General features: G+C 39.8%; 2 protein-coding genes across 6 annotated transcripts in view; one reads left to right on the top strand and one right to left on the bottom strand.

The window, feature by feature from the left end:
- Positions 1–13,431, top strand: part of CFAP96 (cilia and flagella associated protein 96) — a 157,560-nt gene that overhangs the window by 40,513 nt on the left and 103,616 nt on the right. The gene's annotated exons all lie outside the window — the stretch shown is intronic.
- The window catches only part of PDLIM3 (PDZ and LIM domain 3), a 30,657-nt gene continuing 23,997 nt past the window's right edge, over positions 6,772–13,431 (bottom strand). The window contains exons 5-8 of one of the 2 annotated variants that reach the window (XM_060001546.1): positions 13,159–13,422; positions 11,432–11,559; positions 9,405–9,516; positions 6,772–8,040 (exon numbers count right to left, since the gene is read on the bottom strand). In XM_060001546.1, the coding sequence (XP_059857529.1) occupies positions 7,851–8,040; positions 9,405–9,516; positions 11,432–11,559; positions 13,159–13,422 (694 nt within the window). In that variant the 3' untranslated portion in view covers positions 6,772–7,850. The remainder of the gene's footprint in view (positions 8,041–9,404; positions 9,517–11,431; positions 11,560–13,158; positions 13,423–13,431) is intronic. The other variant, XM_060001545.1, reaches the window with a different exon arrangement.

The following is a 13,431-nucleotide window of genomic DNA, read 5'->3' as shown; positions in this document are numbered from 1 at the left end:
AGATCACAAGGCTATCATTAATCATAGCTGAGATCTATAGTAGTGTGAAAAAGTGACCAAACCACTCCTAAAACATAACAAATTTGGGCAGTTGTCATAAGGCTGGTGCTTTGGTCAGACCTGTGTGCTGGTGACTTAGGACTCTTGGATGGGTAGTGGGCCTTCAACAGCTTAAAGGCTTTGTGCCACAGCAGCTTTAAGTTTCTTTTAGAGTTAATTTTAACCTGATTTCATCTATATAAGAGAATGAACCCCACAACTCACTAAGAATAACCACAAGCTTTGGCTCTTAGGAAGTTGGCTGCAGCCTTAAGGGGACTTATTAATATGATATACTGTAGTGGGGATACTAAGAAGGTAGAGTCCATCTACCTGTATGAAGTTTGGTGTGCTCAGGGGTAGGCAGAGGAACATCAAGGGAGCTTGAGAAGGAATAGATGTTAGGGAAAGAGAGATTTCCGGGCTGGTGTAGAGTACTTGAGCATGCTTGCAGTCTGAGAAGAGTCAGTGACACAGAAACACTGAGTGGGAAAAATAAGTTGGAAAGAGAACTTGAGGAATAGAGTGATGGAGATGAGTTGGACCAAGAAGAAAGAGGGACGAACAGCCTCCTTGAACATGGGAAGGTTTGGCCGTTCTATAGAGATGATAATATAGAGCTTTCCTCCCTCTGACCAAGGCAGAAGCGATGGGGAAGTACAGATAAGTGCTGTTTGTGAAGCTTATCGAGGCTACGTAGGTGCTTATTGGTTTGAATAAATATAGCTGTAGGAGTCTCTGTAGCTTCTTGTAGACGTCAATTCAGCTCGCAGTATGTGACCTTCTTCTTCCTAATGCTAAGCTGCTTTATGCTTTTTAGATACCGAAGGAGCTGCACTAACTCAGGTCAGTTGATCACACATTAATAATAGGAGTTCGTTTCCCTTGCTATATATAGATACCTAGAATGTGTGCTTCCAATGGAGCTAATGAATTTGCAATGATAAATTCATATTCCTTGCTTGATTTCAACTGTGAGCTATGACACGAGTCAGAGGTGGTATCCGTGACCATGGAACAGAATGAAACTTCTAAATTGAACCAAGAGCCTGGTCACATTGACAGCATGCCTTCACTAAATTGAATGTCTAGCCAGTTAACACCAATAAAGACAATGTCAAGAACACATCAGTGACTTTTTGAGCTGGTAGAAGTCTCAGGGGTCATCCAGTCCGTTTCCCTCATTCTGCAGAAAAAGAGTCGAAGCCCAGTGAGTCCAGTCTTTATCCAGAGCTATTTTCATGACAGTCTTTTTACTTATGCCTTACTTAATCATATCATTACTTAATATTTTTATTATTCCACACTACCTTTTTCTAGCACTCATGGAAGAAATGATTTTTCTTATAAAGAGAACAAACACAGACAGTAAGTAAACGCCGATGTAAATAAAATAATACAATAGAGAATTATAACAATGTCTAGGACTTTTAGGTTTAAAGATTTCCAAGCCATATGACTTACTACTGGAGAATATTAGTGAGGTTAAATGCTGTTTTTTCCCTTACTTGTTTGGTCCTGTACCGAAGTTAAACTCTCTGAAACTTTTCCTCATCTATAAAATACTTAGTTGGCAAAGTTGTAAGGAAATAATTACATTTGAATGTGACCAATATTATGTCAAGAATTTTGTAAGCATTCAATTAAAAATATATATACTAAATAAAATAGATATAGGCAATTGAGGGACCTTAGTTTTCTTTCTAGCTATAAGATTATAATGTAGAATTTTGCCAGTGAATCTTTGGTGGGGACAGGTTGCTTGTGAGCTCAGGCTTTTAAAATTGTCCTCCTCAAATGAAGAAAAGTTCCAGTGGACTTCCTGAACCTGATCTGTCTTAGTGTGAAATGTCAGTTCTTCTGGGATCACCAAGGATAGGAATCTAGTTCTGTGACTCTTCCAATTGGACACAGTTCTGCTCAGTGTAATTGGACCCGGATTTCCAACACCAAAGAACAATTAGAAGGAATAAAGCCACCATTTTGAATCTAGGATTAAACAGTGAAAAGTATACATAATAATCGTTAGGTGCTTACTTACGTATTACTTGCTAGGAAATTTGTTAGATCTTTTGATACGAATTATCTTGATTTAATCCGTATCACAAACCTGTAAAGTAGGGATTATTGTCCTCATTTTATGGTTGATGAAACTGAGGTCTGGAGAGATTTCATGATTTCCCTATACCTTACAGCTATGAGATTGTAGAGCTTGGTTTCAACTCGGCTCTGCCCGTGTCCAAAGCTCATTTTTGTAACCACCAAGCTCTAATACCTGGAGTAAGTTATACTGAAATGGAATCTAGGTGATAATTTTTACAAAGCTTACTGAGGGCTTTGTTGTCCCATGAAAGCCTTATAATCATCTTAAACTAAAAGCTACTAAATCTCTTGTGCAGAGATAATGTGAGGTGGTCTAGAGCATGGATTTGGAAGCCAGGCCACCTGTGGTCAAATTCTGGCTCCGTCATTTACTACAGGAGAAACCTTGGATAACCTCTTTGTGTTTCAGTTTCCTCAACTGTAAAATGGGAAGAAAAAGAGGACCCACCTCACAGGGCTGCTGTTAAGATTGGATGAATTAGTATCGTTAAAGCACTTAGGACCCTGCTTGGTACATAGTAAGAGCGATGTAAGTGCTGGCTATTTTTATTGTATCAGCAATGATCAAGCATTTTCCGCAAGAGGAAAATGAAGCATCTAAATAAGAACGAACATTCCTACCCATGTTGTTTCTTTTGCTCCTGTGCATTTCTAGCCTTAGGACTCTATCTAACAGATTAGTGACAAATACATATTTATGTTAATAGTGTTCTTTTAAAAAATAACAGCATTGTTGAGATATAATTCACATACCACATCATTCACTCATTTGAAGTGTGATTCTACGATATGTAGTATATTCACAGAATCGTGCAAACTGAGTTGAAGACTCTTCAGTCTGGAAGAGGCTACGAGACCCCCAGTGCTAAATTTACTCAAACCAGTAAACACCTATGCACCCTCAGTGAGATTCACAAACGCAGCACTTATCTGACCTGAGTGCCTTGTTTCAGAGAAACTGCATTCCCCATTGCTTTGGCCTTGGTCAGAGGGAGGAAAGCTCTAGATCACCTCTACAGATCGGCCAAACCTTCCCAAGGTCCAAGAGACTGTTAGTCCCTCTGTCTTCTTCTTGGTCCAGATCATGCCCATCACTCTATTCCTCAGGTTCTCTTTCTAACTTTTTTTTCTATATCTAGAATTCCTACCCTTGAAGGCATTCCTTTAGATTAAAGGGCTGTCTCCAGAACAAAACACAAGTATTAGACTTAAAAGGGGCAGTAGAAAATTATTAGTACTTGTTAGCAGGAATTAGCCTTTTCCATTGGCTGGCAGAGCAAGCATTAATCTGAGGATTGGGATCAAGGACAGTATTCATGAGGAGGAATGAGAAGGTTTGCAGCATGAAGCAGTGTTCTGGAAGGGTCATGGTTGGGAGCTTTGGGAACTTGGACAGCAGCATCTGGAGCCCAGATGTGTGAAGGGGCAGGCAAGGCAGCATGTCCAGCTGTGTGTGGCATAATGGTACACAACGCAGGCTCTTGCATGTGACGTTGGTAGCATGAGCCTGGTGTTTTAGTGAACCACAGATATGTGTGCACTTTGGCATTTATACACGTGATGAGTAATGCACACACCTGTGTTTTTCAACCCCCTCTACTTCAGAAAAGGAGATGGAATGGGAATTTGGTCTCATGAGAGGTAGTTCTGAAACTCACAACATAATTTTGCTCTTGGTACAGAAATAATGACTTGTATGTACTCCTTCGCCAGATGAATAGTTGAATAAATAAATGAATGGAGTAATTTTCAACTCAAACAAATATTTGGCATTTTATATCTTAATTTTAAATCTATATGCTTAATATTTATGATAGGGGTAGCAATTAGGTTTTAAGAGCAGCTCTTGTATTATTCTTTGGTTAATGGAATTGTGCTTTGGGTTTTTCATAAGTTGAGGTGTGCTGACATGCCTTATTCTTAGAGGTAGGAAAACATGTTGTTAGACATTCTCTGCATACTTGGACAAACTTTTGAGGTAATTCAGAAGATAATGTTAATATCTCATTTTATGTTCTTCTGATGTGAGCAGTGATGAATAATAGTACTACAGAATTTGAAAGAAAGAAATTATGATAAAGCACCCACTTCTTCTAGGTGCTTTGTTTTAAACTTAATTGCATGAAGCATTCTAATTAGCTTGAAAATGTCAATTTGTAAATATAGCCAACGCATTCAAAAATCCATTTTGTTTTTGTGCCTAGTATTCAACATCTCTTACTTGGTAGGTGCTCAACTAAATATTTATTGAGTACTCTACAACATGAATAGAAGCTTAAGACGATTATCTTGAAATAGTCATGTAGATCAGGTAAATGGTTTATTTACTTCAATTATCTGAATACCCTCAATCTGTCTCCAATTTTCTTTTTTTTATGCTTAAGTTTCAGATGGCACAGCATTTAAAAAGAAACATTAGGCCATGATAACAGGATAATACAGAATAATGGTTCTAAGTAGTAGTTTCCCAGGACTGAAATAAATCTGTTCAAAGGACAACTTGACAAACTTTTGCAACTCAAGTTGTTAGGAGAAGAACCCCAAAGCTCCATTCTGCCTATCTTGGGATATTCCTGTGAGGGACAAACTTTAGATTAGCTTATGTAGAGATAATCTAAACTGTTTGCGTGTCACATTAGCCATTAGCTTTACCTTTGCTTACACAGGTGCAAGTGTATGTGATAACTAGAACTGTTTTTCACTCAAACAGTCGTCCTATTGGTAGAGAGTGTAGCAACTCTATTCTGCATTTACTCTGGAAAAACAGCAGTTCAGTTAATCATGAGTGCAAAGTTTACAGATGCCCAGTTCTGTCACGGATCATTTCATTGCTCATTGCTAGCTTTAATAAGCTTATAAATATAAAAACAGTGACTACTCTGCTTTCTAAGAAGACGTGGTATGCTGAGAGCTAAATAAAAACTAGTTGGCATCCTTTGTTCATGGCATGAATTCCTATATAAGACCTGGTGTGAATTCATTTTTGAAGGACAAAATGCTAGTATGGGGGAAATACTGTTATTTGTTTGCTTTTTAAAGAAAGTTTTAACTCCTTTCCATTTTAACAACATTGCTATTTTCACCCTGTACGTTACATATTTTAAAACGATTTTTATATTGCATTCATTTCTATTGATTAATTCTGTCATAAATTCCTCTATATGTTTAAATTTCTAGATTTAATCGTCAAAAGAATAAAAATAATGAACGCGCAGTTTTAGAGTATGCTTCACAAGCCTTAGTCACAGAGACTGAATTATCAGCTTTAAGCCCTATCTTCCCTGAATTTCAGATTAGAACTATACTACTACTTTTTTTCAAACTGTACTACTTCCTTTTCTCATTATTGAACATCTGAACTTAAGAAGTTCATTATGTACTCTACTACATATAAAATGTGTAAAATATAATTTTAAGGGAAATATTGTCTGATATCCAACATCAAGTGTACACTAATGTACAATATAATATCTAATCTACACTTTCCTTCTCATGAGTCTTTCATTCTTATTTAACTTCTTTTTAGTGTGGTACACATACCTTCAGCGGCACTTCCTGACTCCAGAGATGCTGTTTGACCTTCTCCAGATAACACCAGGCAGACTTCCACTGACAAGTGCCTTGGGTGTGTGAGGGGGAGGGGCAGAGAGGGGGCACAGTGGGGATTAAGTGCTTTTCAAACAGCTTGTATGTGATCCTCCTTATCATAACTCTGCCTTTATCCCCTAGTCCAGAAATGCCTGATGCTGTCAATTCCCAGGCTGTTTCCAGTGCTGGAGAGTAAATTGGGTTGGTTTTCAGTTTTCTCGGTTGCTGCTTTGGATTTTAACTTTCTCAGGTTTCCTAAGTCAGTTACCATGCATTTGCCCTCTAGCTTGCAAATTTTTAAGATTATATCCTTACCAGAAAAAATATTTTAAAATAACATCTGAACAAAAAAAGTAATGTATTTGAATACATTCATTTCTTTGATTGCAGAATTTTCTATTTTATTGGAATAGCTCTGTGAGTGAATTTGTGTTTTGGTTCAGGGGTTCCAGTTTTTTTGTTTTTTTTTGTTTTGGCTCACGGGCCCAGCCGCTCCGTGGCATGTGGGATCTTCCCGGACCGGGGCACGAACCCGTGTCCCCTGCATCGGCAGGCGGACTCTCAACCACTGCGCAACCAGGGAAGCCCAGGGGTTCCAGTTTCGATCTCAGATGCCCATAGGGGCCAGGCAGGTGTTCTGGCTCCTCTCACTGGTTCAAAACCTCAGACAGGTCAGGGTCAGAAATAATTAAGTTTGGGAGAACCCCAGAGCAGTACAACCCAGGCCCTATTTTCCATTTGGGACAATAGGAGAATCCTTGCTCCAGTAGGGTAGAGATGACTTTGTGACACAGTGGTGAGACTGAGGGCTTGAGACAGTCCCCACCTCCCCAGCCTGCTGGTTCCCATGTTTGTACTTGGAGAGGACAGTTTCATAAGCTCCCCTGGGTTCCCAGTGGGGTGCATGGGAAGTAGGTAAGACATGCAAGTAAGGGGGCATTGCCGTGGAGCCACCATAGTGAGAGGCAAGGTGACAAATCAGAGCCAGGGGCCAGATGGGGTTCATGTCTGAGATGCAAAGGATCCAAGAATCCAGGGAAGGCTGAGCTGAGACTTTTGGACGTGGTGGTAGAGATGGGCTTGTTGCCTGGTCCCAACTATGTTGAGAAAACGGAGCACACGTGGAATCATGGGTTTCAGCAGAGAATACAAGCAGGACCCCAGGAGACCAGCAGCCCCTCCCTTCCTCAGGGGCGTCCCCTAAATGTCTCCTCTTGGAGGTGCCGTCTTGGGAAGGAGAAGGTGGTGGTGGTCAGCCTTGAGAATAAAGAACTAGCCTTGATAGAGTCTGAACCTTGACTTTGAATACTTATCTGAAAGAGACATTTAAAATGAAAGAGACTATTTCAAAGCAGCAGAAACTGTTTTAATCTGAAAGAGACTGCATCACCTTTAACTAGCACATTTAAAATTTCCCCTCCTATCAGCAGAAATTGTGGGCTCAGAAGAGTGAATGAGTTATGAAAACTAAAGAAGCCACATTTTTCTTAAAATACCTGAGTTGTTAGTGTACACGACGAGATATGACTGGGCCCTCTCCTTGGAATGTTGATTTTATCTGAATTCATTGAGTGCCACTTCGTTAGGTATTTTAAAAATGTTTTATGTATTTATTATGTATGCTGCATCCAGTAGTATAACTGTTTGAATATGAAACTAGAGAGATCTAGGGAATTTCTCCCTGACATGCACTATTATAGTTAAAACAGATAACAGACACCTGCAGGGCTGTCTTAGAATACAAGATTGTCATTTGTCGTAAGTACTGCAATTGCAAAATCAACTGGTTAAGGAAGGGCAATTAGACTCCCCCTAAAATCTTGACGTTTACATGTTTGACGGTCATATTATAAATGTAAAATATAGAGTGTGACATAAAAATTATTGCTCTAAATTTCATTAAGTTATTGCTAGCCCCAAAGAGAAATACAGTTGAATGTATGTTTCTGTTAGAGCAGGCATCTGCCGCCCATTCCTTCTCCTGAGGATACAATGAGATAAGTGTCTAAAAGCTTGGTTCTAGATTTGGAGTCAGCCCTTTGCTCTACTTCTGCCCCAAGCCGTTAACATCTGCCTGTGAGGGTGCGCCTGGGTGAGTGCATGTTCCATCTGCCGGAGACTTAAGCTTTGGGATAAAGAGTGACTGTGTCGTAGCCCTCTGGGGGCCTCATGCGGGCCCGTGCGTGGGTTTCGCAGTACAGCTCCCCCTCCACGAAGAAGTAGCCCTTTTGTTTGAGGTTGAGGTTACAGTCAGCACACACGAAGCACTCTGGATGCCGATGCTTGTCCCTCACCTTCACAACCGCACCACTGTTGGGGGAAAAGGAGGCCTCGTGAAAAAAACCCCACAAAGCCAGAAACATGATACAAAGGCAGACAGCACTACAAATAAGGCAGGTGTTATCTGTTTCACGTTCAGGAAACAATAGCTGCAAAGCTGGGCACAGCTGTGGAACTGATGTAATTGCCAGGGAGAGCCAAGACCACCATAGTAAACCTTCACATGTGTCTCTCTGTTGTTGACGTGTGAATATTTTTCAGATCTTTTTCAAACAGGATTTTTTTTTTTTTAGAAAAATGATAGGATCCTTACTTCATGATCATTCCCTGTGTTTCTTTGAAAGAGGGAGACATGATACAGATAAAACAGACACCTCTGCAAAGGATTCTGATTTTGGCCAAGGTTGTTGTCTACAAAACCAAAAGTCCCTCTGCTTACTGTCTAGCTTGGTGATCCAGCCTCTATTCTATGGAACACAGAGAGAACAGATCAAAGGGCAGAGATGGAATTTCCACTGGTGGGTGGACTTGGCCTCTACCGTCAAAGCAGTTTACTCCAACTTGGGGGCAATCATTGCTTCGTGTAACATCACAACCTGTCGTATGTTTTGAGGTCCTGTCTGCTCCCATCTCCCTGTCCTGCTTGTTTCTCTGTCTCACAGCCCCTTCTGTGCTGTAACCAGGCTTATCTCCCACTGCCCTCCTGGGATGAGTCCTGGGTAAGTGGACAGATGGTGCCTCAGTGTGTGAGCTAGTGACATAGGAACAGAAAAAAGGGATGGAAGAGGTGACCACATGGGGCATGAGGTGGAGAGACTGAAATGCTCTGGTTCACCTGAAGGTTTGAACTGGCAAGTGTGGCTATTCACACATGAAGTCCCTTGAAATGGAAGCTGACTCTATGTCTAAAAATCATATTTCAGTATTTGTGCAACTTAAGAAACCACGTAAAGATAATGTGTTTTAATTAATAACTGGGTGACCCCCATATTTGTTTTCCTGGGTTTATACAGAAAAGGAAGTGTTCAAAGACTATACAGAAAAGGAAGTGTTCAAAGACTATATACATTAACAAAGGGAGGGCTTTTTGAAGTGAAGTTATTCTTGGAAATGACTTTTTAAATATACTTCTAGGGTGGTTTCTTTTCACCAGAATATGTCTGAAATTATAAGTCAAGATATTCGACTCACACTCTATGCTAATTTGGGGGTACATCGAAGGAATTCTGGTCAAAATGTGCTAAATGTGTGGACATTATGTTTCAAGTCAATGAATAGAAATTTGTTTTTCATAAAACTTAAAACCTTTTCTATATACGGAGTCTTAAAGTACAAGAAATAGAGAACTGACAGCAAGATTTATGATGAATTTTGGGGTTGAAAATGAAACTTACACAACGCCACTCCCACATTTGTCACAGAGTGGCATCTTCTGTGTGCTGCCAGCACCGCATGGGACTTTTGTGACTGGAGCTCTCACACTTCGAGTTCCAGCAGGACGGTCATCTGAAAAACAGAGTGTTTCCATTTATGGCAAGGGAACAGCTGGCAACAGTTTATACTTTGCTTCTATTTTAAGGTGTGCACTTTAACCTGAGGAATTCTTAGTTGCGCCCACAATATCATTTAGGAAGAAGCAGGACTGGTTCAAGCATAATTTGTTCTGAAACGGGACCTTACAAAACAAAATTAGTTAAAAATTGTTGTAGTTGTTGTCATAGGGAGCTGTTACAAAATGCCCAGAGGGGCAGAGGGCATTTTGCATTCTTCTTTTTTTAATTGTGGTTAAAATATACATAAAATCGACCATCTTATCTATTTTTAAGTGTGTAATTCAGTAGCATTAAGTATATTCCCAATGTTGTGCAACCATCACCAATATCTATTTCGAGAACTTTTTCATCATCCAAAACAGAAACTCTGTACCCAGGAAACATTAATTCCATATTCCCCCCTCCTTCCTGACCCTGGTGACCTCTGTTCTGCTTTCTGTGTCTATGACTTGCCTATTCTAGGGTCCTCATGTAAATGGAATCGCACAATATCTATCCTTATGTCTCTGGCTTATTTCACTTAGCAGAATGTTTTCAAGGTTCATCCATGTCGCAGCATGTATCCGAATTTTCATTCCTTTTTAAGGCTGAATAATACTCTACTTTATGGATATAGCACATTATGTATATCCATTCACGTGTGGATAGACGTTTAGGTTCTTTCCACCTTCTGGCTGTTGTGCATAATGCTTCTATGAACGCTGGTATACGAGTATTGGTTTGAGTCCCTGCTTGCAGTTCTCCTGAGTATACATGCAGCAGTGGGTTTCTGGATCCTATGGCAATTCTATGTTTAACTTTTTGAGGAACCACCTTACTGTTTCTCACAGTAGCTGCACCATGTTACATTCCCCATCAGCAATGCACAAGGGTCCCCATTTCTCCATACCGTTACCAACACTCATTTTCCATTTTTTTTTTGATAGTGGCTATATTAATGGGGCATTTTGCGTTTTTGTGCAACTTCTGAAGGACAGTATATCTTTTGGAAGTGGAAAAAGATAAGAGTAAGAGTAAGAACTGGTAAGAGTTGAACTCTTGGTAAGAGTTGAACTCATTGGTAAGAGTATGAACTCTGAAGACAGCAGGAGTGGGCTGGAGACCCAACTCTGTTTCTTACTTGCTGTGTGACTTTGTACACATCCACCCTCTCTATGCCTCATTTTCTCTTTTGTTAAATAGGGAAAATAATAGCTCCTACCTCACTGGGTTATTGTGCGGATTAAATGACCATGTGTGCAAAGCACTCAGCACAGGATTTGGAGCACAGTAAGGGTTCATTCCAGTGTTATTTTAAAATTTTGATGATCATGACACCCTGGAATATGGGGGAGGCTGAGAAATTTTGCAACATTTTATGATCTATAAGCTGAGCCAGCCCTTGACTACTGTGGATGGGATTTGTCTTCAGCACCCTTTAATCACCAAGTTGGTGGCTACCTGGATATGTCTGGAAGCTCCTTTCCTTAACCAAGCACCACCCAAGTCCTTTTCAGCAAAGAATCATTTGATGACTGATTAAAATCGGGTTTTTTTTTTGTTGTTGTTTTGTTTTGTTTTGTTTTGCGGTACGCGGGCCTCTCACTGTTGTGGCCTCTCCCATTGCGGAGCACAGGCTCCGGACGCGCAGGCTCAGAGGCCATGGCTCATGGGCCCAGCCGCTCCGCGGCATGTGGGATCCTCCCGGACTGGGGCACGAACCCGTGTCCCCTGCATCGGCAGGCGGACTCTCAACCACTGCGCCACCAGGGAAGCCCTAAAATCTGTTTTTAGACTCTCATTCCCATTATGCTTGCTGCCCTCCCCCACCCCGATCCTTCCAATAGCCTCTATCAATAACGTTTCAGCAGATGTTCACTACTGCTCACCATCGTTCACTAGTTCCTGGAGCACCCTGAAGGAGCCTGACTGGCGAGGCTGAGTAGGTTCATTCCGATTGTCGTGGAGCATCCGGTACACATCCGACTGGGGGGGCACTGGGGAGGCCGTGGGTTCACTGAAACACAATATGGTTTGCGAAACAGCGTCAGGAGTGTGTGTATGTGCAAGAAGCCACAAGATATCAACAAGCAGTGATCACTATATTTACAGCAACTCCTGGACAGAGATTCAGTATTTTCAAGTTAATGTCTATTATATCAATAGCTAAAAATATAATGTGAATTCACACGGGTTGCCTTAAAAATATCAGTAATTAACCTGGGGGTCACATCAGCACTTCTCCATGTGGCAAAATCCTTTGGAGGGCAACTAAAATGTGATTGTTAGGAAATAGTAATTTAAAAAATAATGCTTACGTCTGATGGCTATATAATTATAATGTGAACAGAATTAACCTTTCTCAGGAAAAAAAAGGACAACATACACATGATAGAAAGTGCACGAGTGAGCCTGGTTTGATTATTCTCAGTCATAAAGATGTCAGTAAAATTCAGATTCATTTCTGATGTTAAACCAACAGTGTATGGTTTAGTTTTGTTAACTCCTGTAGACAACAAAGGTATCATTTTGCTTGTAAACGGAAGAAATTCAACTTGTCAGTGTTTGAAAGTGCATAATGTAGCAACTTTCACATAGAAGTCAGCTTTGTTGGCTACTAAATAGCCACATTATAATTCATTTACAAAAATGATAGAAGCTTTATTTTAATAAACTTTCTACAGATATATTCATGATGAACAATTAAAAAAAGCCACAATAAAAATACATGTCAGGCACTGAGTTGCTTTATTATTTTATGTCATTTAATTGCATTATCTAGAAAAGGTAGTTGTTATTTGCACATATTTTTATTACCAGTGTCATATTTGGAAGTAATCATCTTATATATCTGAAACTCCTTGCAAATGGCTTTGAGATACATTATGGTATTATTATCACATTGTATTCATCCCACGAATTATCTCTGGGATATTGTTACCTAGCACTCATAAGCATTACCATACTTTATAATGGCCCTATAATATTGAAAGAAGTAATAAGATTTTATCTTACAGTAAATTTTTTTAATTGAAAATGCTTGATGGCAAAAGTACTTTGAACAAATATGCATAATAAAGAAGAAATTAGTCAAAATAGCGATCAATGGAAATTAAATGTCTATAGCAGTAGCTTGAGATATTCACTTATAAACCCTTATTCATGGCAAAAATTTTAAATGAAAAATAATTAACTCTCCACAAGATACCATTAGAAGAGAAAAGAGGTATCATCTCTTTTAAAACTTCTCTGAACCTCCCATCCCTTTCCCAGTTTTTGACCCCCAAAGGAGAAACATAGATTATCCCAGATTATAAATCACTTTTGAAAAGTATTGTACCAGACATTCGTAAACTACACTGCAGTTTTTCAAAAGACATATACGTTTGGTCCTTCCATGATTTCAGTTTATTGCGATCTGTCACATAAAACTCTACTTGGTTAATTTTTCAAATCGCCCTTATCATTAGGCCTAGATATCTGCAATAAATCCTTAGTATTTTTTTTGAAAGCTTTTCACAAAGCTTTCTTTCAATGATAAGACAGTGTACAAGACACCAGTAAAGTTGACATTGCCCATGTTAATATGCCGATGGTTCAAAAAGACTCATATTACCTCATTGAGGGCGTTTCCCCTAGAGCTGTTGAAACCTGACCCTGAAGTGTTTCCATAATATTGCCATCTGAGTACAACTGCATAGGTGTATTAAACTGAGCATGTATAATCTTCACACCAGGAAGTTCCATTTCCAAAGGAATGTTAGGGGCCATCTTAGCAGCAACTTTCAAGTCACCTGGGCAAATAGTACTAAGAGTACTGACAGAAGAAGGGGTGCTACGTCCACTGCCACCGTCAATACCGGACGGAGTACTGCATCCACTGTGTTAA

Source organism: Delphinus delphis, chromosome 21 (genome assembly GCF_949987515.2).
Source record: "Delphinus delphis chromosome 21, mDelDel1.2, whole genome shotgun sequence".
NCBI lineage: Eukaryota > Metazoa > Chordata > Mammalia > Artiodactyla > Delphinidae > Delphinus > Delphinus delphis.
The sequence above is the reverse complement of the archived record's forward strand: the minus strand, read 5'-3'. Positions and strand labels throughout refer to the sequence as shown.